Consider the following 27,957-nt stretch of genomic DNA (forward strand, 5'->3'; position numbering starts at 1 on the left):
GGTAAACATCTGCGTCTCGTTTTTTTATTCGAGAAGAGACGATGATATCCAGGGGTCACTACTATAAAACTCATTCCGATCGGAATTCACGACCATTTCATCTGAAACCCGCTGAAATGAGCGGATTGTTACTATAAACATATTTTTTTCGGAATTTCCGCTAATTTCAGCGTAAAAACCCAATTAAAGTTTACGCGATCTTTGTGTAGCGGAAATCGTAAATCCGATAATTTGAGCTAGCTTTTTTTTTTAACAGTTTCTTGTTTTGAAAACAAAAACAAAAATCAAACTCAATCTCTAACATTTCTCATTGACAAAATTAGAATAATAAGTTCCGCATTTCATTTTTCACTGTCCACCTCGACAACAGATAATCAACAGTGGGTAAGAAATTTAAAATATGAATTTGGGCACGAACAAATTTCTTACTTTTTTCAGACCAAACTCTATTTTCATATGAATTTCTCCACAAATATCAAACACCAAGTTAATCATTGAATATTAATTGCAAAAACAGAGACTATTAAGGTTAGTGTCACTAATAATGAAAGAAACTGCTTTGCCAATTACAAATACTTTTATCTAGATTTCTTAATATTGCAGTAGAACACACTGAATTTGAATATAAAAACTCAGAATTTAATTCTAGAATAGTTGTACTATATTCTATAGAACTATTTGAGTCTAATGTCAAAAACAATCTCATCCAGTGGTATTAGCTTTTGACTCCCCATACTACTTTTGTTAGAATCTGTCACCTTCTTTGTAGTCACTTGTTTGATGTTGTCCCAGAAGTCCTACATAGTTAAATAATACATTTTAAGTTTGCAACATTTTACAACATTGATTACATCCTATACTATGATATTGCATTGTTGCAGTATTTTGCACCATCTAGGAACCATATACACAATAGGTCACTTTTACTATATTAAAATATTGTCAGGTAACTAAAACTGATGCCTGGCAATTTTTATTTTAGTAAAAATGACACAAATTTTCCAACTTACAAAATGTGTAAATGGCATCTAGGGGTCAACATAGACAGGTGATACTAAAGCAATACTTTTTATAAAGTAAGATTATCAAGGATATGATAACCACTGACTTTCTCTCTCCTACAAAACTTACACTAAATGATTAAAAAGAGAACTAAACTTTTCATGAGACAACAAATAAATTTGTTCGATTGGTCAGAGCAAGCTTGATTATTACTTTAATTTCTCCTAAAAAAATTTAAATAAATGGAATCGAATTGTTCAATTTTAGTTTGCTAGAACAACTTTTAGGATGTTTTTTGATGCTTTTTAAAGGTATTTATTGTTATTTATAGAGTAGTAGAAGTGGCGAAGGCTTCCTTTTAAGGGTTTATAATAGGTTGCATTCAGGACCAATACATTTTGTCTGGTCAAAATGGATCCTGCTTCTAACAAACCAAACTAACATCTCATGTGAATAAAACTTGGTAATCTAATTTTAAACTAGGTTTAGAATACTTTGGGAAATGTAAGAAATTATTACATGCCTCAGGTAGTAGATGTTTGGAATGGGGAGTCCATTTGCAACTGCTTTAGAAAAGATAGCCTCAGATGCCCAGGTTTTTTTCAAGATTGTTAACCTTTGGTGTTTTTGAGCAATCTGTGACTTTCCACCAAATCTTCTCATTAAAACATCTTTGAATTGTTTAATCCAGTCTGCCAAATCAATGACACTCGAGCTATGTAGGCGTCTTTTTTCTGTCCCCTTGGATAAAAAACATTAAAGCACATTAAATATAATGAACTATGTGTGAGAATAGTATTATGTATAGGGTCAACATAAACAGGCAACAATAACAATAAAGAACAACTTTGATGTAATGTGATGAAAATTTTTTTAACATGACATAATAATTTCACTACTTTAAAATTACTGTTTAATTGTGGCTGTGTGCCTGTCTTTGTTATGCCTTAGAAAAAAAAAATTTTTTTATTGGAAGTTCTATGACATATAATTATTGCCTTTGTGGTATGTCTATAACATAGGAAAATTACAGTGAAAAAATTACTTATAACTATTTAATGGTTTTAATCGTTTAATAAAACATTGATTAGCTGGCCTTGTAAATTGATAAAGAACGTCTTAAAACTCCTAAAACATATGAACGTAGGACTGTGGTAGTTGCACAGAAAGATTTATAATTGGAAATAAGTATAATGTATATTTAAGATAAGGATATTGGGTTTACTTACGTTTCTTTTTTGAAATTTGTTTTTCTTGTAGCATTTAGTTGAAAGTTTGCACAACTATCTATAATATAAACAGAACAAAATGGAAAAAAACAATGGATTAACTAGATAATATCTTTTTGGTTTTCATGAATCCGCTAATATTTTCGTCGGAAAGTTTTTACGATACGAAAAAAAATGTTTATAGTAGAGGCAATTAGGGATTATCGGGTTTACGCCAATTTTGTCGAATCCGATGAAATTCATCGGGTTTACGATTTTTTAAGTTCCGATCGGAATGAGTTTTATAGTAGTGACCCCAGGACACAATTTTTAAATTCCGAAAGAAAATTTATTGTCCAGGTTTATAACCATTCCGGGACAGTTTATTCGTCAATTTTTTCCGGCACATTTCTCGTTTCGTTATAATTGTTCCGGTTCATTTCGAGAAAACGATTCCGAGACGCAGACGCATGCGGTTATAAACTGTTTTTAAAAAGTTTATCTAAAAGTAAAAAGTATCAAGTAAATGTATAATGCGTAATATTGTTAGAATAAACAGATGAACTTAGTTTCATTTAAAAATTCTTTTAGTCCAGATAAATATTACTATGAACACAGAAATCTTATCAAGAAATTATCATATTTAGTTTTTTTATATCCTGTTGAAAATATGGCAGTGTACTTTATCGATTTTTTTGAGGATGAGGACTTCACAGATGTGAAACGTTGTAGGTTTTCATGAGTTTTCTAAATTTGAAAATAGCTAATGTTTTGTTATTCTGATGAAATATGGCAACATCACACTTTTATCTCCAAACATTAGAAAATTTTCTTTCCCGTGAATGGCGTACATCAGTTTAGCTAAGATTCATCACTGATGAATCTTAGCTAAACTGATTATCAAAGCTATCCAAATTTTTACTCCTAACTTCTGATATATAGAGACAAATTCTGATATATAGAGACAAAATCGCCCCAATTTGTAAAATTTTTGGGTAAGAAACATAAATTTGAATAATAAAGATGACTTAGATTCAAAACATCAAGTTTTATAACAAATTGTACAAGGTTTTTAACGAAAATCAAAATTTATTTTAACATCTGTAATCTTATAAGCGCAATTTCATAAGTCAATTTAGGCAATAGGAAAGAATATTTCTGAATGCAAGGTGAGAAGAAAAAATTACTACTAAAACTACTGCGAAGAAATCTTCACTTGATGATGATAGAAAATTACTCATATAATTGCAGATTATTTTCATAAATTCAATAAAACTGAAGCAGGATAAAAACATTCCTTTTTCAAACGCTTTGGACGCGAGCAACTTCTCCTATCATACAATTCATTCAAATATGCTCCCCAGCAACGATTGATTGCCAAGAAGGTTCTGATTAAAACTGACGCAAAAATTCACTAACGCAGGAAACTTCTTAAGAGTTTCAAATAAGAAATTGTCTTCTAGTCTAGATTCTAATAAAGCTTGTATGTGACCAAAAACGAAAACATCTGCATCCGATATTCTATAATAAAAAAAAAAAATTGTGTTTAAATAAGACAAAAATTATTAAGTTAAACATGTTAGATTAGGAGCAACATTTTTGATATTTGGTTCAAGATCAAGATACAAACATAAAAGTTATATTGTTTACTCTTCCCCAGATAAGTATTTGTTTCTTTCCAGCTTTTTTGTAAACAAGGCAAAAATCTTTGATAGTTCTACAGCGACCTTAAAATGTACAAAAAAATTTCATGCAAAAAAAACAAAACAAAAGAAAACATATGTATTCAACCTAATAATACAATATTAATGATAACATTATAAGTCAAGAGCTTTTTTTGCAATTGAAAAGCGTGAGAATACAGAAAATTCTGTGACTTTCTCGTTTCACTCATAAAAATCATACTGTGTGCCCCATTACTTATTTCTACAATTTGGTAGCATTTTAGCTTTTTTTCAGAGATGAAAAAGTAAGTAGTTCAAAATTGGATCTCGAGTTACAATGTTAAAACCTTATTTTTGGAAATCTGTTGTTGTTCAAGATACGAGAATTGATAAGAAAAGAAACACTATGCCATCTCTATAGCCGTAGTATTCTTTAAAGACTGAAAAGAAGTTATACAAAATGTCAATATGGTTGATTTTGATAAACATGTGTTCTAGTACATGCTCCAAACACTGTATCTGTTTAGGGGTTATAGATTGAGTCGGTAACATAGAAACCATTTTTACAAACCACTAGACTATGCCTACCTGAAGCAAAAAACTGGTACCATTAAACTTACCTTTTTTAAAAAGCTTTTATTGCGGATTTTTTTAGAAACCTTTTTTCTTGTTTTAAAATTTAAACTGTATTATACAGAGTCGTAAATCCTCGGAGGACAGGGGAGTCTGGACCCCACACTTTTTGATTAATTCTCTTATATTCGGAGATGATTTCAATTTAGCACTCCTGTTCTTTGATCAGATCCACCTTCATACACAAATACAGATACATTTTACAACAGATTAATATTCTCAATGTTACATTTGTATTTATATTATTATATGTATTTTAATTCAATAGTAGCTATTTTATATATACAAGATAACTTTTGAAATTTGGTACGAAGAATTCACTAAGTAGGAACAAAAAATGTATTGAAAAAAACAGATTTAGTGAAAAAACAGATTTTGTTGGTAAACACAGAGTGTGGATCATGGTTTCTATAAATAAACTCTTATAAGTACAGTAATATTTAATTTATAATACATATTTTTAGTATATATTGATACTTACTTTATAAAAATAATAATTTTTAATAATTTTTTGTATAAATACTGCAACTTTTGAAATGTTTTATAAAAATTTGAATATAAGTAAATCAGTAAAAGAATCATGGATAATGAGAAGATTGATGTTGTAAAAACTATGAAGGATAAGTGGTCTGGGTAAGTTAAACTAAAATGACTATTTTACAAGTTCAGACAAGTCAGTAGAATTCATAAGAAAATTAATAAAGATTATATGTAATTTCAATTACACTATATTGGTTTATAAAGTCTGTCAATATTTCTTAAAACTCAGTTGCAATACCTTTTTTATGAGTTTTTCATTGAGAGTTTTGACATAATAAAGAACAACAGATTGATAACATTTACCAGTTAAACTAAACAGATTAACAAGCATTTACCAATTAAACTAAATTTTTCAGTAATTTTGCAGTACTGCTCAAAGTAATATTCATAACTATTATATACTTTACAACAATTGTTTAAGTAACTTTTCTATCACAAGTAAAAACTGAAAAACAGGATGATTCAAAAAAAATACTTAAACGTTTTTCAAATGAGGTAAGTTTGTTAAGTATATGCATATGTATGCATATACTTATCAAACTGATGTCAGCATTTTATCGAAATCAAAGTGACAACTTTTTAGGAATTGTACCTATCTTTCATTTTTTCTGAAAAAAGTTTAATATCACCTAAATTTATAGAGTTCATTTTAGTATTATTGACAACTTCTAAGCAATACATAATGCTTAGAAGTTGTCAATAACATTGTTGCTGACATCAGAAGTAGCAGTGATTGATAAAATGCTGACATCAGAAATAGCTAGTAAAGATTCCTTCCTGAATATTTTTAAAAAATGAACTATTAGTTATATGTAGATTACTTTTTATCTAAAGAAATTCTTTTAGGTCCTACTTTTTGCAAAACTCAGATTTTTTGATATGTTCATCTGTTCTATTATTTGTAGAAAAGTCACCCTCATCATTAAAAGATTCAAGATCAATTTTCAAATAAATATCTTCCTTTGATATTATTGTTTTCCTTTTTTATAGATGTATGCTCTAGATTGAAAACATCCAATAATTCCATCTGATTCATTGTAGAACATTTTATCTTCTGTAGACAGCCACATTCCATCCTTTTTATCATTATCAAAGATATTTGAAAATATTTGCATATACTTGATATACTTGCCAACTGGTTTATTCAGATCACTTTCATGTTATTAGATGTGTCTGTTTTTTTTGAATTATTGAACTTGAGCTTAAAATAGGAAGATTAAATATGTTCCAGACTGCAAAACTCAGACTTAAAAGACATACTAAAACTTCACTTTGTTAATACCTTCTTTTATTAATATGCCTGTAAAAATTTGGCAGAACATCCAAACATTTTGTTTTTCTGATTAGAATCAGCATAATTCTTATGGGACATCAGCTGAAATTTTATCAGATATTTAGTATAATAAACAATAATTTCTTTGAAATTTTTTTGCATGATGATGTAATAATCAGTAATAATAGATTAACAGTAATATTAGATTAACAGTAATATTAGATTAACAGTAATATTAGATTCATTATGTTGATATTCATTTTTTAATGTGTGCTTTATACAAAACAAAGATCTAGTGAAACTGAATACCATTTTACTAATTATTTTTTACTGAAATGTTTCATTTAATTTGAACTTCTGCTTTGATTATGGTTTGGCATTCAACTACATCTTTGTTGATAAGTTTTTTTAAAAATACTTTTCTTATCGAAATTCTCTTCAAAGCATCTTTATAACTAAAGTCAGGTTTTCTCTTTTATTCAACAATGTGAATATAATAATAATATAGATTCTTTCACACTTTTGATATGAGCATAACACATTTTCAGAGGGCTTGTATAATTTAAAAAAGGCAATTACTTAAAAATTGTATAATTTTTATTTGTAATATTTTAAATCTATACACTAAGAATATAACCAACATGAAGTTTTTAACTATTATTCATAAAATTATTTTTTTTTACTTGCATCTTAGTTTTGTGGAAATATCCAGTGACCTTTAGAAACTGCACAACCTCCTTGCGTTTTTGGTAACATAACATTTTTCTTAAAGGTTCTGGATGACCAAAACCATAGCATTCTAAAGTCTAAAAAATAGAAAAAGTGATTAAAATGAACCAACAATTCTATAAATATGTATTACTATCAGAAAGTTTTGAAGCAGCTGAATTTTTCTTAAATTTAATTGTACAAAGTCTGTAATTTTTTCAATTTCAAAAAGTCCACAAAATATTTTTCCAGTGTGTGAGTTTGCATTAGGGTGTGTCAATATTACATAAAATTTCAACTTTTTTGGAAATTGTAAGACTGCTAGTTTTTTTTTGCCTCAGTTAGTATCTAAAACATGAAATAAATTTAGTATTGAAATAATTTAGACTTTAGTTTTTGTACTTGAAATGTAAATAATCTGCAACCTACATGGAAGAGCTTGTTATAGTTCATACAGTCAAGCAAAGTTAGTGTAACAGACAACATGTAGCTAAATAACATTATTTAAACATTAAAACTTATATTCATCAAAGTTGTTTAATATGTTTGTTTTATTTTTAGATTTAAACTAGGCATGATGAGTAATGACTTGTGACATGAACTGCCTGTTTACAAGGTGTAATAATACTGCTGTGTTATTGAAATCAACATGTTTTTCCAGAACTTTATCTTACTTATATACATAGGTTAAATGAACAACAGTAGTAAAATAATTTTTTATAAACTTACAAAAAATATTACAAATACTCTAACTTGGTTGTGATTGTTTTACAAATCTCTTGTGTGTTTATACAAATCACAACATATTGAATATTCTTTGTATTATTTATATATACATATTGAATATACTGATATATTTTTAAAAACATTAACACTTCATTTATTTATTTATTACAATAATCGTAAAAAAACTTAAAATTACAAAATTCTTTTTTTCAAGTAAATAAAATTGACTACATAATCTAGATGTCAAATACCTCAAAAATAAGAAACAAGTCAGTTTGTCAACTCAGTAACTTGTTTGGAAGAGTACTAGAGTTTCTTCTATCAGAACTCCCAACTTTCAGAGAAATCCTCAAGTATGGCTAATACTTAAGGGAGACTAGTGAGAAAAACCTCAAAAACTGCACTGTTAATCAACCAGTGCATGATATTATTCCAGGAATTATTTTACAAGGGAAAAAAACCAATGCTAAGTTGGTCCAGTTGTTAATTCTGAAAAGAGTATAAAACGGAAAGTCAAAGGCTTGTGGTCATTGACTGTATAAGTTAGCTATGGCAATGTAACTGTATCAGTAAGAAATAGATCTATGGAAAAACTTGATAAACTGTTTGATTTGTTCACATGCAGTTATAAAATACTGCTTTGTTCAGAGGATAATTGTGAACAAAGTTGTTACAGAGAAGCTCACATCATATGTACCTGTAAAAAAAGAAAAGAGAATTTCTTGTCTTGAATAATTTGTCAGGTATTAAAAGAAAAAAGTCTGAATCAAATATATCTTTCAAATAGCAAATCTGATGCTATTAAAATTAAGAGACAAAAAAAACAAACAAACATTTGTTAAACCAGAATATAATAGGAAAAAAGGCAACCCTAATAAATAAATCAAAGATAGACAATGAAGTTGTAAATCAAGAAAAAGACTTTGTTGTCCCAAGGTGACTCAAATCAGGTCTCTGTAGATCCCAATGATGAAAGAAAAATGATTTATAATCAAAAAAGCAAAAAACTAAAAGAAAATACGAGCTGCTACTTTTATTGACGCTAAAATTGTCACATAAGGATATACTAATCTTGTTATTGATCATAATAAAGTTAAAAGAGCACAGGAAAGATTTGAAAAAGAGCCAACGTCAAAATATGAAAATGTCAATAATGATTAAAATAATATCGATAATGGTTTGAGTTGTATTCTTATTGATGGTAGAAAAGATGAAATTAAAGTCTTTATCAATGTTGAAGGCAGGAAATTCCCAGGTCTGGTAAAAGAAGAACATTATACTGTTTGCAGTGAACCTGGTGGGAATTATTTTTTTCCATTTTGTTCCTAAAGAATTACTTTTAAAAAAAACCTGCAGAAATAATTGCAGATCATTTAGTTAAATAGTTTAAAGAAAGATCCTTGCATTTTACATTGCAAGCTGTAGACTGTGATAGTACCAATTTAAATACTGGATGGGGAGGAGGAGTAATACAGTGGATTGAAAAAAACTAAGCAAGAGATTTGTTTAAATTGTGACCTGCACAATGGGGAATTAGAGATAAAGAGACTTATTAAATTCCTTGATAGTCCTACTCAGACAACAACCAATGGTCAGGAACACTTGGTAAGATGTTAAATAATGAAACAAACCTTGAAATTAATCTAGACTTTATAAATGTTGGTAAAACCTCTCCTCCTCTTATCTATCTCAGTCCTGATATTGTTAAAGATCTGAGTACTGATCAGAGCTATGCATACATAAGTAAAAACTATTAAAGCTGGATAGTAACAGCTATTAAAACTGGAGTTCTGCCAAAGAGATGAGCACTACTAGAAATTGGTCCTGTTTGCCACAGTGTTTGCCACAGTAGATGGCTAACTACTGCCTCAAGATTTTGCAGAATCTGGGTATCTAAGCATGGAATAATAGGTGAAAATTTAAATAAGTTGATATTGATTGTTGAGTACATAGTAGGTGTGTTTCTAACTGGTTTAACATTCAAGTAAAGTCTAGTTGGGTGGAGAGACCAATCAACTTAATTAACCAGATGCAATTACTAAAATTTCAACCTAAGAGATAATTGATATTGTTTTACCCACTTTTAAAAGATTAGCATGACATACTCACCTTGAGTCTGTTCTGCAAACTATGCTCTGCAGCCAGGTAAAAGAAGAAAGAAGAAAAGCTGTTAATAATAGTTAAATTAAGAGGAGCTAGAAATGATATATTTCAATTTGGGGGTAAGTCTTTTTCGATATGAAAAACTCTTAACATCATCATGGAAGCAACCTGTTTGTCAAAGCTTATAGACTGGAGTGATATTGATGAACCACCTCTAACATGTTATTGATCTACTGAAGCAGTTAATGAGTCTATTAACGCTCCAATGAAAGTACAAAAATGGCCCTCTCATATGCAATCTGTTGAAAAATGTGTGAAAATGATACCTGAAAGTGCTTGTCTTTGGACATGCCAGAGGAGATACATACATTAGAGGTCAGTTAGCTAGCAGAGAACTTATGGCCACACACACACACACACACACACACACACACACACACACACACACACACACACACACACACACACACACACACACACACACACACACACACACACACACACACACACAGATATATATATATATATATATATATATATATATATATATATATATATATATATATATATATATATATATCACAGCTGTGTTTAAGGGACCCCAAACCTGCAGCTTTAGGGGGTGCAGGGGACCTGCTTGAAATTTGAGGAATTTTATTGCAAATCAAGTGATTACTTTTTTATAAGTTATTTAAAATAGACTCTATTTGAGTAAGTTTACTTAATACTTATGTGAAAATTAAAAAAAAAAAAAAATTAAAACTGTATTTTAAAAAAAGTATTTGGAAGTCTTTGAATAAATTTTATTTTTGTAACTTCTACCTTTAAATGTAATTTTTTTTTGTTAGTTGAACATAAATAAAAAAAACAAACTGATGCATTAGGATCGTTAATTTTAATAATTAAAAATATGGTAATTTTATATGATGTTTAATTATAATAATTAAAAATCATATAAAACTAACCATATTTGACAGAAAGTTTTTTTTTACAAGAAAAAAAAACTCTCTAATGTCACAAGCAGTTCACTAGTTTATCATTTCTTTAACTCAGTTTCATCAGTTTAACTAAGTGCATTTTTAAAGAAATACTAAAAAATGAAATAGCTGCACAAAGTTTTAAATTAATTTCTGCCCTATTTTTTTCTAAACCCAACTGTCATAACTATTTAATTAATTTGATCACTTTCTGTAAAAGGTAGCATAAAATTTTCAATGATTGTTTAATTACATTTAACATTTTTACATTATGATTTTTAGAAGATTTGAAAGTTAAGAGATATAGAAATGGGTTAAAAAGCAATAAGTGAAACAACAAAACTAGATAATAGGTATGTTTTATTTCATATTTAAGCGTAATTTAAAAGTTTAGCTAAATAAAACAAGAAAGTGAAAATAATACAGAAGTTATCACATTTATTTACATTATTAAGGAAAATATTTAAATAAAGATCGAATATTGTTCAGTTGTTAATCAAACTTTTTATTACATTTAATGTGACAGTGTGATGTTTTGTTGCCCAAAAAATCATACAAATTAACTGTCACGTTAAATGAACTTTGTATTTTAGTGAGAACTATTATTAGTGTTTATTTTTTAACAATTAATTTAACACTACTTAAGTATTAGAGTAAAATGGGGTCAAATGAAATAGTTAAGAATTTTAATTAACTTTTTTTTAAGGGAAAAATGGTTTTTAATTTTTTTTTTTTTTTAAAGTTGTAGAGAAATTTAAGCTGTATTTAAATATATAGAAATCAAGTAAAAAAAGTTTTTAGTTTTTTAAGAAACTTTATTTAATTGAAAAAAAAAGTTATTTCATTCTACCCTCACATTCGGGGAGAATCAAATACACAAATCTATGTGTAATTAAAACAACACTTAACTACAAAAAACAAAAAGCAACCAATAATAATAATTTAAAAACAACCAATGATAACAATTAAAAACAACCAAATAAAAAAAACTTTATTTTTGTGATGATGTTGAGTCGTAGAGAGGTACTAGAGGTTGAGCTGAATTGTCACTTGTGCGGCACTTTTTGGTGCAATAAAACTCAGCGCATTTTACATATCGCTTTGGTATGCATGTTTGACAAAGCCAAGCCTTGCATTTCGAATTTTCACAATGATACCATTCCATGTATTGTTGAAGCTTCGCCTAAAACTTTACGGCACTTTTTACACTTGACTTGGTTTGCAGCTGTTATTTTTGTTGGAGTTGTTGTTGTTGCTTGATTTATTTGCTGTCATCTCGATAGGTGACATGTGTCACATGTCCATCTACAACCAAAATATGAATGCCTATAATTGAATAACTATAATTAGATTTATTTAACTAAGTAATTGATTAAAGTAAAGATTAAACTAGTTACCTGGAATTTTTTTAATGGCAGGAATATACACGCCAGTGAGCCAATTCACAAATTGCTTATGTTCCATCTATCCGGATGGAGATATGGCGTAAACGGCATCACCTGGACCACTTAAGCAACAATTTCTGTACAGGCGTTTTTTTGATTTAAAAATAATATATGGAGCAAGACAATTACCAGCAGCATTGATGCAATTTCCAACTGTATAATGGATTTTTTGATTGTTGCCAACCAATTTCAATGGTTGTTTTGTACCAAGCCGGCAAACTATATATTGCTTGCCTTGATCACCAGAAAAGCCAATTTCATCAAAATTCCACAAATGACATGAAGTACTTTCATTGATTCCTGCTTCGTTGAATTCTTTTTGCAGTGTGTTGAAATACTTTGCAACTATTTCTTGTGTGCAAGAAGCGGCTCTGAGTGATGAAATATTGCCTATGGCCCTGATGCTTAACTTATGACTCCACCGGTTTATGAAAAGCTTATACCAATCTCTCCCTGGTGTACCATTAGGAAACAAATGAGATTGACCTTGGTGTTGCAAATAGTCGGTAACTAGTACGATGACGTCATTGTAAGTTCTACCAAAGCCCCAATCGGATAATTTGATTAGGATATCTACCAAAGTTGATTCAAGTTGTTGCGACAATCTCGTGTTTAAACCACTCCCAAATGTTTCACCTATGCCGTAAACACGCCTGTGAAGAGTTGCTACTGGTATGCTGAATGATTGAGCAGTTTTGTACTTTGGCCACTGCAAGCGTAACTTGTTCTTCGGTGTATGGTTTTTCTTTTTTCTTTGAGAGCAAGTTGTTTCGAGGCAAACTTTATATCAGAATAGATTTAACACAAATTGATTCAAAATTTATACAAAATATTTATAGAGATTGATTGGTCATTTGAGATTTAATTGATAAAAGCCGCATTTAACAAGTGAGCAATCAGCGTATTTCATTCAACCCCACGTCTCCGTTTTTGTTTTTATCTCATAACTTTTTTCCCTGAATAGCAAATTTAATTTTGAAAAAAGATTCTTGACCAGCGTAAAAAGCTCTACCAGCATACTTATTAAGTTCATTAACATCAAATTTAATTTCCAAGAGTTTTATGTCCATTTTTCAAAAAAAGAAAAAAAATATCATCACGCATTCGAAAACTTAACAAATTATCAAAAAAACTTTTTTTTTAAAATTTGATATCTTATTCAGAAAAAAATCCTCTACAACATGATCAAAAAATATTTGCAAAAAGTTTATTCAATAATTAATTAAGAACAAAAGAATAAGCATAGTCATAACTATTTCATTCTACCCTCTATTTCATTCTACCCTGTTTTACTATATTTAAAATAAAAAAACTAAAATTTTAAAAACTAAAATTATTAGTGTTTATTTTTTAACAATTATTTTAACACTACTTAAGTATTATTTAAAAAAAAAAAACTAAAATTTTAAAAACTAAAAAGACAAAAATTTCTGATCAAAAAATCTAATTTTTCAATGAAAATTCAGCTACAAAAATCAGCTACAAAAACGTTCCAACAAATTCCATGTGGGATGTAAATTTCAAGCGGTTATTTAACGTGTGTAATTTTAAAGTATAAAGTTTCTGCTGCTAATTCCTGCTAAACTTAAAGTTACTTAATGAATAAAAGTTCTAGTTATGTTTTTTTTGCCATTGCGAAATGTTTTAATCTAAAACTTTAGCTACACTTGTAAATTTTAAATAATTATAAATTATGATAAATTTGGTAAATATTATCCTCATTTTTAATTTAGATTTTATTACATTTTAAAATTATCATAAATATTAACTTACAAACTATTCTATTAAAAAAAAGGTTTTTTTTCTTAATGCAAAAGTTATGAAGGCTTTATCTTATTGCGATTCGTGAACTAGGAATGGATAAATTCAGATCAGCAAACTTTCTACTAAAAGAAATTAGAAAAACTAAAGATATTGTGGATGATAATCTACTCAAAAGTAGGTTTTCACTCACAATATCTTTAGTTTTTTGTGTTATAAGCAATAAAGCTTGTAGCGTGATTCTTTCAATAGTTTTTAATAAATATTGGTTTAAATATTAATTTTTCATAAAGAAGATGATCAAATGATGCTTTATCTAACAACCAAAAATGAGTTTCAAAATATTGACGATAATGAGATTTTTGTTGCAGCAGATATTCTGGTGATATTTACACATGCATTAGTAGTTTCAAAAAAACCACTTCTTTTTGACTAAAAAAAAGGTTTTTCATATTATTGAAGTTCTTTAATTTGTTTGTTATAAATCCATTTGTTTAATGGTTCCTGTTTTATGATTTTAACGTGTTTTGTGATTTTAACGTGTTTTATGATTTTAACATGTTTTGTCAAAACACGGTTTGAAAATTTTGACTTTTTTGCCGACTAAATATCCCAAAATTGCCCTTTTGAGGGTTGATTCTATATATTTTGGGGACTACAAAACAATAAATTTTAAAATCCAAGGGAGATTTTAGCTTTGCATTTTTTTTTTTTGGATACTCTACAAATATTTGCTAGCAAAAATAGATTGTTTTTTTTTACCATACTATAACGATTGCGACACAACCAATTCCCTTTGGACAGTCATTTAGAATATTCTTTTTAAATAATCATTAGTAATTGCTACACAAGTAATTCCTTCTGGACCAATATTTGTCACACTCTTTTCAGACAATCCTAATTGATTGCAAAACTATTTCCTCGGAGACAAATTCATCACAAAGAATTTTCACATAAATGAAATAAAAAGATGTAGCACTAAACTTATGATAGTCATGTTAGGAGAAACTATAAACAGTTTAACAGTATATAATTAATTTTAATATATTAAATATATATAAGTAAATAAAAATTACAAATATCAACATGACTTTCTTTCTTTATATTATGCTATTTTTAGAAAAAATAAAAATGCCTACATTTTTCAAAGACCATGATGATTGCAGAAGAACAGTGTGTGTTATTTGTATGAAGAAAAGTTACAGAGAAATTTCAAAACATTTCATTTCTGAGATTCATTGCTTGATTTCATCAGGTGTGAATTTTCAGGATGAAAGAGTTCCACTTGGAACTTGTGTTACATGCCGTTGCAACCTGAAAAAATTGGGTGATGGAACTAATGTCTTATAGGCAATATAACTCTACAGTTTTGATTCCATTATTGTGAAGCCATTAACAAGACTTACAACATGTTGTGATTGCATTATTTTTCAAATTGCGAAGATGAAAGGCAAAGAAAAGTATCCATTTGAAAAGGGTCTTGCATCTTTTTAAGAAGAAAGAAAGTCAGTTGAAATCGTTTTTCACAAAATGCTTGTCTATTATTGGTCGTGGAATTTCTCACAATTGCAGTGATACAACTCAACGTGCAAACTTATATCAATTTGCTTTGGAAGATTCTGTGGGCGCAGAACAAGTTGCTTCATCTGTCATTGTATCGAAAGAAGCATCTCCGGGCGGAACAATTCAGGTAATTTAGGCTTTACCATTCCAAAACAAAGTATTTGAGTAAGTAAGTGAGAAAATTCGGTAATTTCGAAGGTAAAATATATATCCCTTGGATTTTAATCCAGGTTTTTAAAATTTATTGTTTTGGAGTCCCCAATATACAGTACTGTGAATAAGCTTTAGCCCACTTATCAAAACTCATGTTTTTTTTAACAGATTTTGAATAATAAGCTTTTAACAGATTTTGAATAATAAGCTTCCGATTATTTTTTAATATAAAATAATGTCTAATTTCAAACAATACTAAACACTATTTTAACAAACAAAAGCAATATTTATCAAAATTTTACATAGATTTTTGTATTTAGATATCTAACGTGTTTATTTTTATTGTATGCTGATCTAAACCCAATTCGTATCAGCTCGTTTGTTTTTAGTTTGCTCTTGCATTTTTCTTTATTTATTGCTGTGAAGGCTTCATATTAGATGATAGTACAGTTTACAAAGATATTTCATAGATACTGTGTGTTTAATATTATTTTTTGTTTTTCTAAGAGCGAAACTTCTAATTTACATTTTGTTTTTTTTTTTTCTTTTGTATTATTATTTTTATTGTTATTTAAGTAATAAAATGGGTAAAATTCCACTACTGGAACGTAAAAAATTTATCGTGCTTCATGAAGAAGGTTATTCTCAACAACAAATTGTCAAAAAAACAAAATATTCAAGGACAGCCATTAGAGAAATTATAAAAAAATTTAAAAACACGGGATCTCTTGAGGATAAAATTCAAAGTGGAAGACCTCCAAAGCTTACAAAACATAACATAAAGTATTTTAAAAATTTGTCTCTGCGAAATCAGAAAAAAACCTCCAGTGAACTAGCCCAAGACATTCAGGCTACGACTGGGACAAATGTTTCCTCATCTTGCAGTTCGAAAGCCTTTACTACGTCGTGGCAATAAAGAAAAAAGACTTAAATATGCAAAACAGCATAATAATTGGACGCAAGGAATGTTAAACCGTGTACTATACACAGATTAATTAAAATTTGAATTGTTCAGTAGCAGAAGACGACAGTATGTAAGAAGAAGGGTAGGAGAGGCTTATCCCCCTGATTGTCTACATCCAACAATCAAGCATGGGGGAGGTTCTGTTTTAGTTTGGGGTTGTATTTCATCTTCTGGAGTAGGTGATTTAATCAGAATTGATGGCAAACTAACAGGAGAATAGTATAAAGAAATTTTAGGACATCATGCAATACCATCTGGAATGAGACTAATTGGTAATAATTTCTTTCTACAGCAAGACAATAATCCCAAACATTGTTCCTGAGTGGCCAAAAAATGGACATGTGTGAGGAGGGAGTTCTTGAAGTAATGAACTGGCCTCCTCAAAGTCCAGATTTGAACATTATTGAACATGTTTGGGATTATTTGGATAAAAAAAAAGGCTGAATATAACCCCAAAAATGTTGAAGAATGTTTTCGAATATTAAAAAGAGAGTGGGACAATATTCCACAAAATTTCATTACAAATTTATATGAATCAATTCCCAGGAGATTCGCTTCTGTGATCAACGCAAAAGGCAGACGTACGAAGTATTTATTGTTCTTTTTTTTTTGTATCATATTCTATCAAATTATTTCTAGATATTTTTGTTTATAATATGTCTATAAACCTGACTTTTTTTTACTTCATATTTAGTCGGCAAAATAGTCAAAATCTTCAAACTGTGCTCCAGGATCAGCATCAGAAAAGCAGCAAGTAGATTAATTTCTAAAACTGTATTATAAGCACCCTAAAAAAATTTAAAACGATAGGTAGTTGGTGTAAAGAGAGAATTGCTCAGCCTATAAAAAAGTGGAAGCAAAAGTACACACACTATGTATGAACTCTATAAATCTATATCTAAGTGTGTTTTTAATAATCAATACACTATAAATCTATATGCATATTGCAGTTGTTAAAAATCTTAATCAGCATAACCATACAAAGAATATTTTGACCTTTTTTATGTTTGGTTCAACCATCCAATTAGCATACAACTAAATGAAAATATTGAAGAGAAAATAATATTTACAAAGTTATGCTTTTAAAGGTAAAAGAATTTAATATTTATACAACATTAAAATAAAAGTACTAATTTTGAGACCCAGCTGTATTATTAGATATGTACAAAGTTTAAATTTTTTTAATCTTCAATAATGAAAAAACGTCAGTAACTTTTTATTAAAACATTTTTAAACATTTTAGACAATTAAACAAATTGAGCATCATATTTGGCTATCCTATTGTAGGTTAAAAATTTCAAAATACACAGTGAGATTTCAGGCAAAAGATTGTTACTATATATTAAACTTTATTTACCTAAGTTTATACTTATAGCTATAATATTTAAGTTTATAGTTTTAGAATATAAAAATTTATACTTTTTAGTTATACAATACATAACTTTATAGTTCTTAGTTTTAAAATATATAGTTTATAGTTATATAGTATATAAATTTATAGTTTGTAAAATTTTTAAAGTTTATACAAAGGTTAGTTAAAGCTATTTGATCCAAAATAATTACTATTTGATCTTTCAAATAAGTAAAAATAAATAATTATGTTTATTTATGACCAGGTTCAAATATGAAAATCTTCTGTTATTAATAATTTATACAAAAATATAATCTGGAAGAAAAGTAAAACCTCAATAGGAACAAGTTTAGTTTTAACAAGTGATATTATGCCATTTTTGCATAGTACTTTCTCTGTTGCCAAGTTGCCATCTAAATTCAGCTTCTAAATAAAATTATTCTTATGTAAATAGTCAGCAGCAAGTGTGTTCATATGGCAACAAGTAACAGAGATAAAAATTAGAACTTGAAACTGAAAAACTGAAAGTCTGTAGGAAAATTTTAAGTTTAATTTTTACCTTTTGTTGCAGGAAATCTAAAAATTCATCCTCTCCAACAACTTCATTAACTATTCGCAAAAATGGCAGATTATCTAAAGGTAAACATTTTTTTAATTCAAAATTTAACAAGTCAATTATAGAATTAAAATAAATATATGTGAATTTAAAAAGCAGTGGATACAAACAGAGTATACAGGTATAGAACTTATATGTGAAAAATATAAAAATAATATTAAAAATAATATTAAAAATAATATTAAAAAACCAATAAAATACCTTTCTTTAAAGACATATCTCTTGCGTTGATTTTTCTATGTTCCCTGATCAGCTTAAGTACATTATGGATGCTAAGAAAAGCCTATATAACATTTTACAGGATGATAGCCTAGGCTAAACTTTTTTCATTTTTGCTTTTAAAGTATTTAGGAAATGTACATTTTTGAATTCTATAGAAATAATTTTTTACTAAAAAACAAAATTTACAGATTATAAATGAGCGTACCTTTATTACATGGCACCTTGCTTTATCAACCAAGAGTTCTTGCTCTAAATTTAAAAAAATTGTATACATATGAAGGGCATCTATACATAAATTGTACTGTAAGGAGAATTTGTAATCCTTTAGATTTTTTCAAAAACCTTGCAAACTGGATATTTTGGTTTATATAAATTGGATTTTTAGAACTTAAAGTGAAATTGTTTATGTTCTTAGAGCTGATTATTGGAAGTATCTTAAAATAGTTTTCATTTTTGTAATTTCTACCTGTAAATGTAACTTTTTTTTGTTAGTTAAACATAACTAAAAAAAAATTGACATACCCTAGTGCACATGCACATACAGAGTGGTCTCAAAGAAAAATAATATATTTTTCAAAATATCATATAAAATTAACTAGGGGTGGGAGCTAAGGTTAATTTTAGTCTAACTAAAATTAGCCAACTAACTTTTTAGTCTAACTAAATTTAGTCGTCTAAATTTTTAGTTTGCCAAAAATATATTGTTACTGCTACCCAAAAAATACTTTTCAAAATCTTGAAATGTGTTAGTTGTGAAGTTACAGTTTTTTTAGCTAAGTTAGTTACAATTTTTAGTTTTTTTCACAACTTTAAAATTAACCATTAATAATAATTTTAATTTGATCATTTTCTATAAAAAATAGCATAAAATTACAAATAAAATGTTTCCTAAGTACAATGGTGAAGCACTAAATAAACCTTTTAACTATTACATTTAACAAGTTTAAGAAGAATAAATACTTTGAAGAACTGCCTGAACAAAGCCAAGAGCTAGTGTGCTTAAGAAGTAAAATTAACCTCTCTTCAACTTATCTGCAACCATAACTGTATTTAGTGAGAATGACAACCATAATTGTGAGAGTGAAAATAGCAAAAATTGTTTAACATGTATGAAAAAAAAGTAAAAAGTAAGTCTTAAAATCTAAAGTACTTCCTTGAGCTTACTTTTCAAAAATATTGTTTAGTGATTGCTATTTTAGTGTCTTAGAGTTATTAGTCTTCTAATTGCAAAAGAATTAAGTTTTTTACCAAGTCACAAACTCTGCACTGATTGTAGAAAGATACACTTTCATTCTTATCTGTATTCTAAAAAAATGATGCAGATAAAAATGAAAGTGGTAACAGCTTAACCCAAGACAATGATAATATTGTGGTCAGCCTGATGATAATATTGTGGTCAGCCTTATGATAATATTGTAGTTAGTCAATTACAATACTGTATTCAATAATTTATATTATATTTCTTATCAAGAATTCTTAAGAAATCTTAATAAGAATTATAATATAAAAATATTAGGAATTCTTAACAAGAATGTGGCATTTTGTTACTGTGCTTTTTGTGGTTTTCTTTTTTTTTTTAAACGCGATTTTCTACTGGCCTTTGGCATAAGACTTTGTATACCTGCTAATCATCTTAAGTATTAACTTTTTTATAAAAATGAATGGTGCTCCTAATTTTAGTGAAAGGAAAAGAGCATTCATGATTTTTATAATTATTTACCACAGATATGTAAAAGTATGTGTATTGTGGGTGATAAAAAACTGAAAGTTTGTGGTTTTGAAGTAAGTGGAAAAAATACAACAAATTTAATTACTCACCTTAGAACTAGTCATCCAGAAGTTTATAAAAAATTTAAAGTGAGTGATGATGAAAGGAGAAATAAGAAAAAAAGAAACAGAAACTAAGTGATTCAGCTTGTGATGAAGCAAAAGTACATACATTACGGGAGTTTATTGACAAGAGAGGTAGTAAATAGCCTACAGATTCTAGAGAGTATAATGACCGAATTCATGCAGTTCATTCATGGATTATAGCATCTGGCTATCTGATGCAGTATGCAAATATTTTTGAATTTAAAAATATGCTAACAATCTATGACAAGAAATTCCTAGTTCCAGGTGAGGAGCATTAATGCTATTTTTTTGTGTATAAAGCTGTAAAAACATAAAGCAATAGCTTTTAACAAACAGAACTTTGAGACATACTAGTTGTCTCTTTACATCTGCTCTGCTTAGAGTAACACTGTATTCAGTTGCTTAGTTTTTTAACATGTACTAATCAGTGACTGCACTGCTCTTAGACTGTATATTAGGCTTCAGTATGTGAAATGAAATAAAAACAATATCTTTTTTGAAACTGAAACAAAATAGAAACTGAAGTTAATATTTAAAAACAAAATAGAAAAGAAAACTAAAATTAGCTACACAATGAAAATGAAACTAAACTGAAATGAAATAAGCAAAACCGAAATAAAAATGAAACTGATTTAAAATCATCAAAACAAAATTATCACTGCTGGTGAGAGCATCAGCCTTATTTTCTAACAAATTTACAAGACAAAGTTTTATTTTTAGATTAATTTCTTTCATAAGTCTTCTATTAATCATAGGTAGCAATGAATGAGTGGTTTTCCAAGACCACAAACACAAATTGGTATCTTTTCAATGATTAAAAAGTTTAACCAACCAAAAAAGTTGCAGAATTGATCATCATAGTAATATTTTTGAATTTCCACTTTGTTGCTATGTTAAGTCTTTTGATTATGGCTTTCAGCACCCCTAGGTTAATATGAGCTACATCATTTTCTTTTCTCAGCCAAACAATCTTTGATTACATCTTCTGCTACTTTGTGAACTATGCCAATAGCTAAACTACTTGCATCATAGCAAACAGTATTTGACAACTTGATGTTTCCACGATGCTTCATTAATGTAGATTTGCAAGCATAGCTTTTTTAAATCAATTATCTCTAAATTTTTTCCCAACATTCTCTAGCTGCGAAGCTTGCTATTACAAACATTACCATCTGCAGTGTGACTAGATACAAACTGATTCAGTTCATGATCAGTCCATCACCAGATGCACCTTTAACTTATTCTGTTGAACTACTACCATTAATGAAATAATACAATGCACTTCCCTTTAAACTGTTTCAACCTCCCTTGTTTTATCCAATCTTTCATTTCCATTGCATACTCACTTTTTATACTTTTAGAGATATGATAGTTTGAAATTTTGCTTTTTAAAGTTGGTGCTTCTATCAGCAAGTTCCAGGATACTCACCAACTACCATTATTGAATTCTGCTATGAAGTCTTTAAAGATCACTTTTTCCAAAACTGGCTGATGAATTGCATTGGTTGCTAGGTAAGAAGCTGCAGCTACACCAATGCTTATTTTTTCCACATTAAACATCATGGTGTGTTTGTCCATACTGAATTGAATACCTCCAAGAAGTCATACTACAACCATACCAAGCAGTATCTGATATCCAGGAAGAATGTCAGCAACCAAGCAATCCAGCCCAAAGGTAAATCCATTTACAGCTACATTGACAACAACCTTGTGGTTTACAGCAATTGAGTTTCTACTCATCACCATAGTCTTTTCCTTTGCTGGTCCAACCTTATATATTTTGCAATTTTGTAATTCAAAATGGATTTAGAACATCCAGTATCCAATAATGCTTTTAACTTTTTTCAGTTTGCACATACAAAAGGTGTTGGCAACTTTGATTTTTTCTGGAAGCTGCTTGCACAAAGGCAGGTGGCCTCCCTTAGACATTTTTTGAATTTTTGCATCTCTTTGAGCAGTGCTGTACAAAATGATTTTCCGTTCCACATACATAAAAGAATCTCTTTTTCTTGATTTTTTTGCTGCATTTTTTTGATATGCCCAACTTCACTGCAACAGAAGCATATGATGATTTTTTTTGTCTGGCCCATCACAAGCCTCCTCTGGATTTATAACTGCACAGTTTATACACTCAACAAAACAGGATTCTTTATGATGGATTGTCACCAAACTTCCTTGTTTTTCTGCCACCTAAGAAAGTAACATGAATGATATTGAGTATGCAACTTGCAGCTGTTTTTATGTTCATCAGATAATTCAGAAATCATCTGCATCATATCCATTCTTTATCAACTTGAGGAGATATTAGTTTACTCAGCTTTGTCAGCTTATAAGGTAAACATCAACAAACCTTTTTTTCTTTGAGGCAACAATTTAGAAACTCTTAACAAGCTGTCAGCAGTGAAGCAAAGAAAGCAACAGTGAGCGCATTTCTCACATTGGTATAATCTTCTTTTACATCTTCATTCAAGCTTTGAAAAATGGGAAATGCCCCACATGACAAGAGCAATTGCAGTACTGCTTGCAAATCATACACTTTTTGAAGTTTCACTACAAGTTTCAATTTTTGAATCCACTCAGAAAATTCTCCAGAACCAGTGTATTGAGACACCAAGTCTGTAGGCTTGACAATGATACTCATTGCCAAAATAGTTTGTTACTATATATTTTTACTTAATTGTAATAATTCCTTACAAGACTTTTCAACTGAATATATGCATTTCTTATAACTGCACTCAGCATGTTAGTTTTGAGGTCATAAAATAGACATTGTAACACCTGTATATTAGTTTGAAGCTGGTGTTCAAAGTAATGGACATGGTAGTTGAGACAAACTACCCAAACACCTAAACGTCAGCAGAAAAGGAATCGGCAGTCATTTCACCATGAAATTTTTGTCATTTCTGTAATTCAAAGTAAAAGAAGAATACTGAATGAAATGCTATGTGTGCAAACATCTATGTATACCTTTAAACATGAATAACTTTTATTTCAAAAAGTGAATAGTGGATAAATTAGAAAAGATCATGCAATTCTGCAGTAACTAGTGCAATTCTGTTCAACTTTGAAGAGTAAGGTAAAATGATAACAGAGTAAAAATATCAAATTAAAAAACTAGCTATTATTTACTAAAAACTAGGAAAAAGGTATTTGTTTTAAAATACAACCTATTTCAATGGGGATCAACATTTAAATATTTAATCACAAAATAAAAGTGGAATAAAAGTAGAATAAAAGAAACTTAACTACAAAATAACAACAAACATTTTCATATTGAGCTCATTAATTCTTTTTTTTTAAAGAATAATTCCTTACTTTAATGACAGTTTTATTTTCTTGTAATTTTAATGAGAGTTTTATTTTCCTGCATTTTTAACGACATTTTTTTTTTCTGCAATGTTAATAAGTCTTATTTCCCTGAATTGTTTGTTTTCATAAAAGAGCACTAAAACAAATGCTTCTGTTCTAAAAAGCCTCTCAGACTTACAGCACATAGTGATGTTACAAAAACTTTTTATGCAACCTGGAGATCCACCTAGATTTGTATAATATTGGAGTTGCCAACCAACAGTAGCTATCCATAAACAAAATGATTAACAAAATATTTAGACAATAAAGAGACTCATGTGTGTGATTGGAAAAATTATTTCATTAAAATTCTATAGCCAATAAAGCTTTGCAGCAGCCTAGAAGAGGCACTATTAAAATGTGGCAAAAGGTCTTACAAAATTATACTACAAAGAATGTACAAACATGTGCTAAAGTGCGAACATGTGCTAAAAGTGCAAACATGTGCTAAAAAGATTTGATCACAAATTTATAGATGAGAATAAAATTGATATGAGTTCAAATTTGAGGGCTAGTGACAATTCATGTATCCAGTCTTTTGATATGATTATAGACAGATTGATAGCTGAGAAGGAAAAACAGCGAGCAGCTTACACAGGATTACATTACAGGTTCAGTTTTCTAAATATATTGTCAGGCCATGAATTAGTTTTAAAGCAAATAAATTAGTCAAGATATATTGAAGAGATCTGGAAAGTCATTTGCTGATGAGTTTCTTTTGATTTCCAGTATATTTGCCAGCAAAAAATCTGTTCCTGAAATTATGAAAGTCCAAATAAAGAACAAGTTGGTCAGATGTTTGCCAAATGTAAGTATTGCTTTTCAAATAAATATTGCTATTCAAATTTATGCTTCAATTTTTGTAAAAAGTTTTGAAGGTAAGCATTTTTAAAAACTGAAACTTGTCAAAAATCTGCAATAAATGATGGGGCAGGAAAAATTGTCTTCTCTTTCTTTTTTCAATTAAAAACAATATAATGCAGGAGAGCCACAATGTTTATATAATTTAGTCTAAGTCAATCTACTGTGTATAACTAGCTAAAGTAGTTTCTAATTATAAAAACAATTGATTTTGAATTTTAATTTTTTTAAATTTATTTTCTTTTTAATCACTCAATAAAAAAACTGATAACAAAAAATTATGTTTCTTTTAGGCCATAAATTAGCCATAGGTATAGTGTATATTGTGCTGATTGGATATTCTAGCCCTGAGAGGGTTGAATGAGAGTTTATATAACTGTTCTATTATGTAATTTCATTGTATTTTATTGAGTTTTTAGAACCTACAATCACTTATTGAAAAGTACAGGATTGACATTATTACAAACTTTTCTCATTTTAAATGAATAAAAATTGTTATTTAAAGTTAACCTTCTAAAGATCTGTACAACTCCACTCCCTTAGGCCATTCTTTATCTGCTAGAAGTAAAGTAGATACATATAATTAAGATTCAAAAATAATTGAATAAAATAAAAAAAAACTTTATTTAAAATAGTTTTATGGGTCATTTGCTGACAAAAAAATGAATTTTAAAAAGTGCACCTTAAAAATGCTTTAAACTTCAAATGCATGCATGCAAAAAAAAGAGTCAAAATCTTAGTTATAACTATTCAATATTTTAAATGGTTTAAGATTCAAATTAAGTTCTCCAAATATGAAAAAAAATTAATTAAAAAATTATCTTCAAATTTTTTAAGATAATGCCAATGATTGTGAAATGGAATAATTTAAATTAAGATGCAATATGAGTTTATTTAAAAATTGAATTAATCTATTGATCCATTAATTGATGGAGGCTCCCTTGGCCAAAGGAGCCATTATAATTTAGTATGACATTTAGTATAATATAATTTCTTTTAGTTGATACCATAATTTTTCTTTTTATTCCAATGAATATATGAACCCATTTTTTTTTAAAGATATTATATATTCCTTTGTGCTGATTCATAACTTTAAATAATTAATAATGAAATTATTGATAACAATCATCATTGATATATATGTAAACTAAATTGATAGGTATTAAATTTATTCTGTTTTAAATATTTTTTACAAACAATTTTATACTTGATTGCTAGTTTCTAAAAGGAAAGTTGTTAATGGAGGCATGTAAACAAATGCTGTATTATGTACTGCTTGAGTTATGTAACAAAAAAATTTTCATATTTCAATAACACTTTGAGCATCTTTGAATCTGTAGCTAAATGTTATTATCTTTTATAAAAAAATATATGAAACTAAATATATATATATTTTTCAAAATATGAAATAATTTAATGTAAATATTATACTTTTGTAACTTTTAATGTATATTATGTAAAGGATTTTTTTGTGCTATCTCTACTTATTATTTGTAATTTACTTAATAACATAGCCTAGGGATGATTAATTCTCTTCATGACTAAACACAGTAATAGCTATTGAATCATATTAGAAACAATTTGATTGTGAAAACTTTTTCTACATAATAAATAACACATGGGTGAAATGTGATTTGATTGCCATTTAAGTATGAACTTTTAACAACTACCACAGTATAGTTTTCTGAGAAACTAAACAGTTTTATTACTTCATTCTCAACCAGGTTTTTGCCAATCTTTGCTAGAAAGTTTGATTGAAATTTTGATATAAAATAATGAGCTTTAAACTTTACATAAGCAGATTTTCAATAACAACCATTTTTACACTTATTAAACTACATTTATTAAATACCATTACTTTATGCACTACTTTTCAATAACCATTTTCAACATTGTACACATGTTCATTTAATTTACTGAAAAGGTTTATTAAATTTGAGCACAGTGACATTAAAAATATTTCAAAATATTTTAAATATATACTTTTCATAATTTTCCTAACACATGAGAACATTAAAATATGATATAAAAAACAATATACATTTTGCCTAGAATTGATTTATAATTAGGTATTCTAATAATATGCCAAAAATGATACAAAATGAGAAACCATGTTCTTAAATATTAAATCTGAAATTTGAAAAATACAAAATGTCAAAAACAAAAAGTTTCAAAAATAGCCCTTATGGAAAAAGAGACCTGTTGGAATCCAATGATTTTGACCTACAATTCATAAACCATTCAATATTGAGTTATAATATTAAGGATTTAACTTTCTTTTTTTTTTTTTGTTTTTTTTTGTTTGTTTGTTTTTGAGGGAGTGGGGGTGGGAGTGGGGGCTAATTAGCATGTGTTCAAAATCAAAAGCATTTTGTACTTACTTGTTCTGCTTTAAGGCATAAGTAATTAACATATAAAACATTTTTCATCAAAAGAGTGTTAAAAGATATATATATATATATATATATATATATATATATATATATATATATATATATATATATATATATATATATATATATATATATATATATATATATATATATATATATATATGTATGTAAAATACCAAGTAAAGATGTGACGATTTCTTCAACTAACGCTGAACGCATATTAAAACCAGATAAGGATAAGGTCTCCCGATCATTTAGTTTTCAGAAACTCTCGGAGTAAATATTTAGCGATTGTTTAATTAAGGACTGTTGAGGAAACTGGGACCAGGGGCCAATGCTATAAACATAAAAAACGAAGTTTTTTCCGTAAAACACGAAGTTTTTACCGTAAAAAGCGAAGAAGAAAAAAGTCCATTGCTATAAACATTCAAAAAATTCCGTTTTTAAGATAAAAACTTCGCTATTAAATCCAATGCTATAAACGAACAAGGGAATCGCCTTTTCAGATAAAAAATGCGTTTTTTCGAAAAAAAAACTTCAGGGGCCAATGCTATAAACAATTCGAAGTTTTTTTCAAGAAAAAAAATCTTTC

The 27,957-nt window shown here is 28.3% G+C and overlaps 1 protein-coding gene across 6 annotated transcripts; it reads right to left on the bottom strand.

Annotated features, from left to right (window-relative positions):
* Positions 1-638: 638 nt before the first annotated feature.
* On the bottom strand, positions 639-27,810 carry LOC145189931 (metaxin-2 homolog). 6 transcript variants are annotated; one of them, XM_090090310.1, is made up of 12 exons: positions 27,542-27,810; positions 25,483-25,530; positions 19,115-19,158; positions 18,889-18,970; positions 18,631-18,704; positions 18,405-18,497; positions 17,717-17,755; positions 7,008-7,126; positions 3,861-3,937; positions 2,232-3,731; positions 1,526-1,743; positions 639-797 (listed from the first exon to the last, which is right to left on the bottom strand). In XM_090090310.1, the coding sequence occupies exons 1-9, from the start codon at positions 27,582-27,584 to the stop codon at positions 3,928-3,930; spliced, it is 552 nt and encodes a 183-aa protein (XP_089946436.1). In that variant the 5' UTR covers positions 27,585-27,810; the 3' UTR covers positions 639-797; positions 1,526-1,743; positions 2,232-3,731; positions 3,861-3,927. The 6 variants fall into 6 exon arrangements, with proteins under 6 accessions (XP_089946436.1, XP_089946431.1, XP_089946432.1 ...); XM_090090305.1 differs by having other exon boundaries at positions 7,004-7,126; XM_090090306.1 differs by having other exon boundaries at positions 7,004-7,126; positions 25,483-25,527; positions 27,542-27,701.
* Positions 27,811-27,957: the final 147 nt, after the last annotated feature.

This window comes from Hydra viridissima, unplaced genomic scaffold, assembly GCF_058129835.1.
Source record: "Hydra viridissima isolate aposymbiotic clone 2 unplaced genomic scaffold, HvirCarnegie_v1 scaffold_6, whole genome shotgun sequence".
Lineage (NCBI taxonomy): Eukaryota > Metazoa > Cnidaria > Hydrozoa > Anthoathecata > Hydridae > Hydra > Hydra viridissima.

What these genes read in the sequence shown, in the direction of transcription:
- LOC145189931 (XM_090090305.1), bottom strand. Translation starts at nt 27,584, where the DNA reads ATGCGTTCAGCGTTAGTTGAAGAAATCGTCACATCTTTACTTG. An exon ending in GTTGTACAGATCTTTAGAAG is followed by an intron (nt 19,159 to 25,482) that starts GTTAACTTTAAA and finishes TTTTAAATTTAG; the next exon opens with AGCAAGAACTCTTGGTTGAT. An exon ending in CAAGGTGCCATGTAATAAAG is followed by an intron (nt 18,971 to 19,114) that starts GTACGCTCATTT and finishes AATGTTATATAG; the next exon opens with GCTTTTCTTAGCATCCATAA.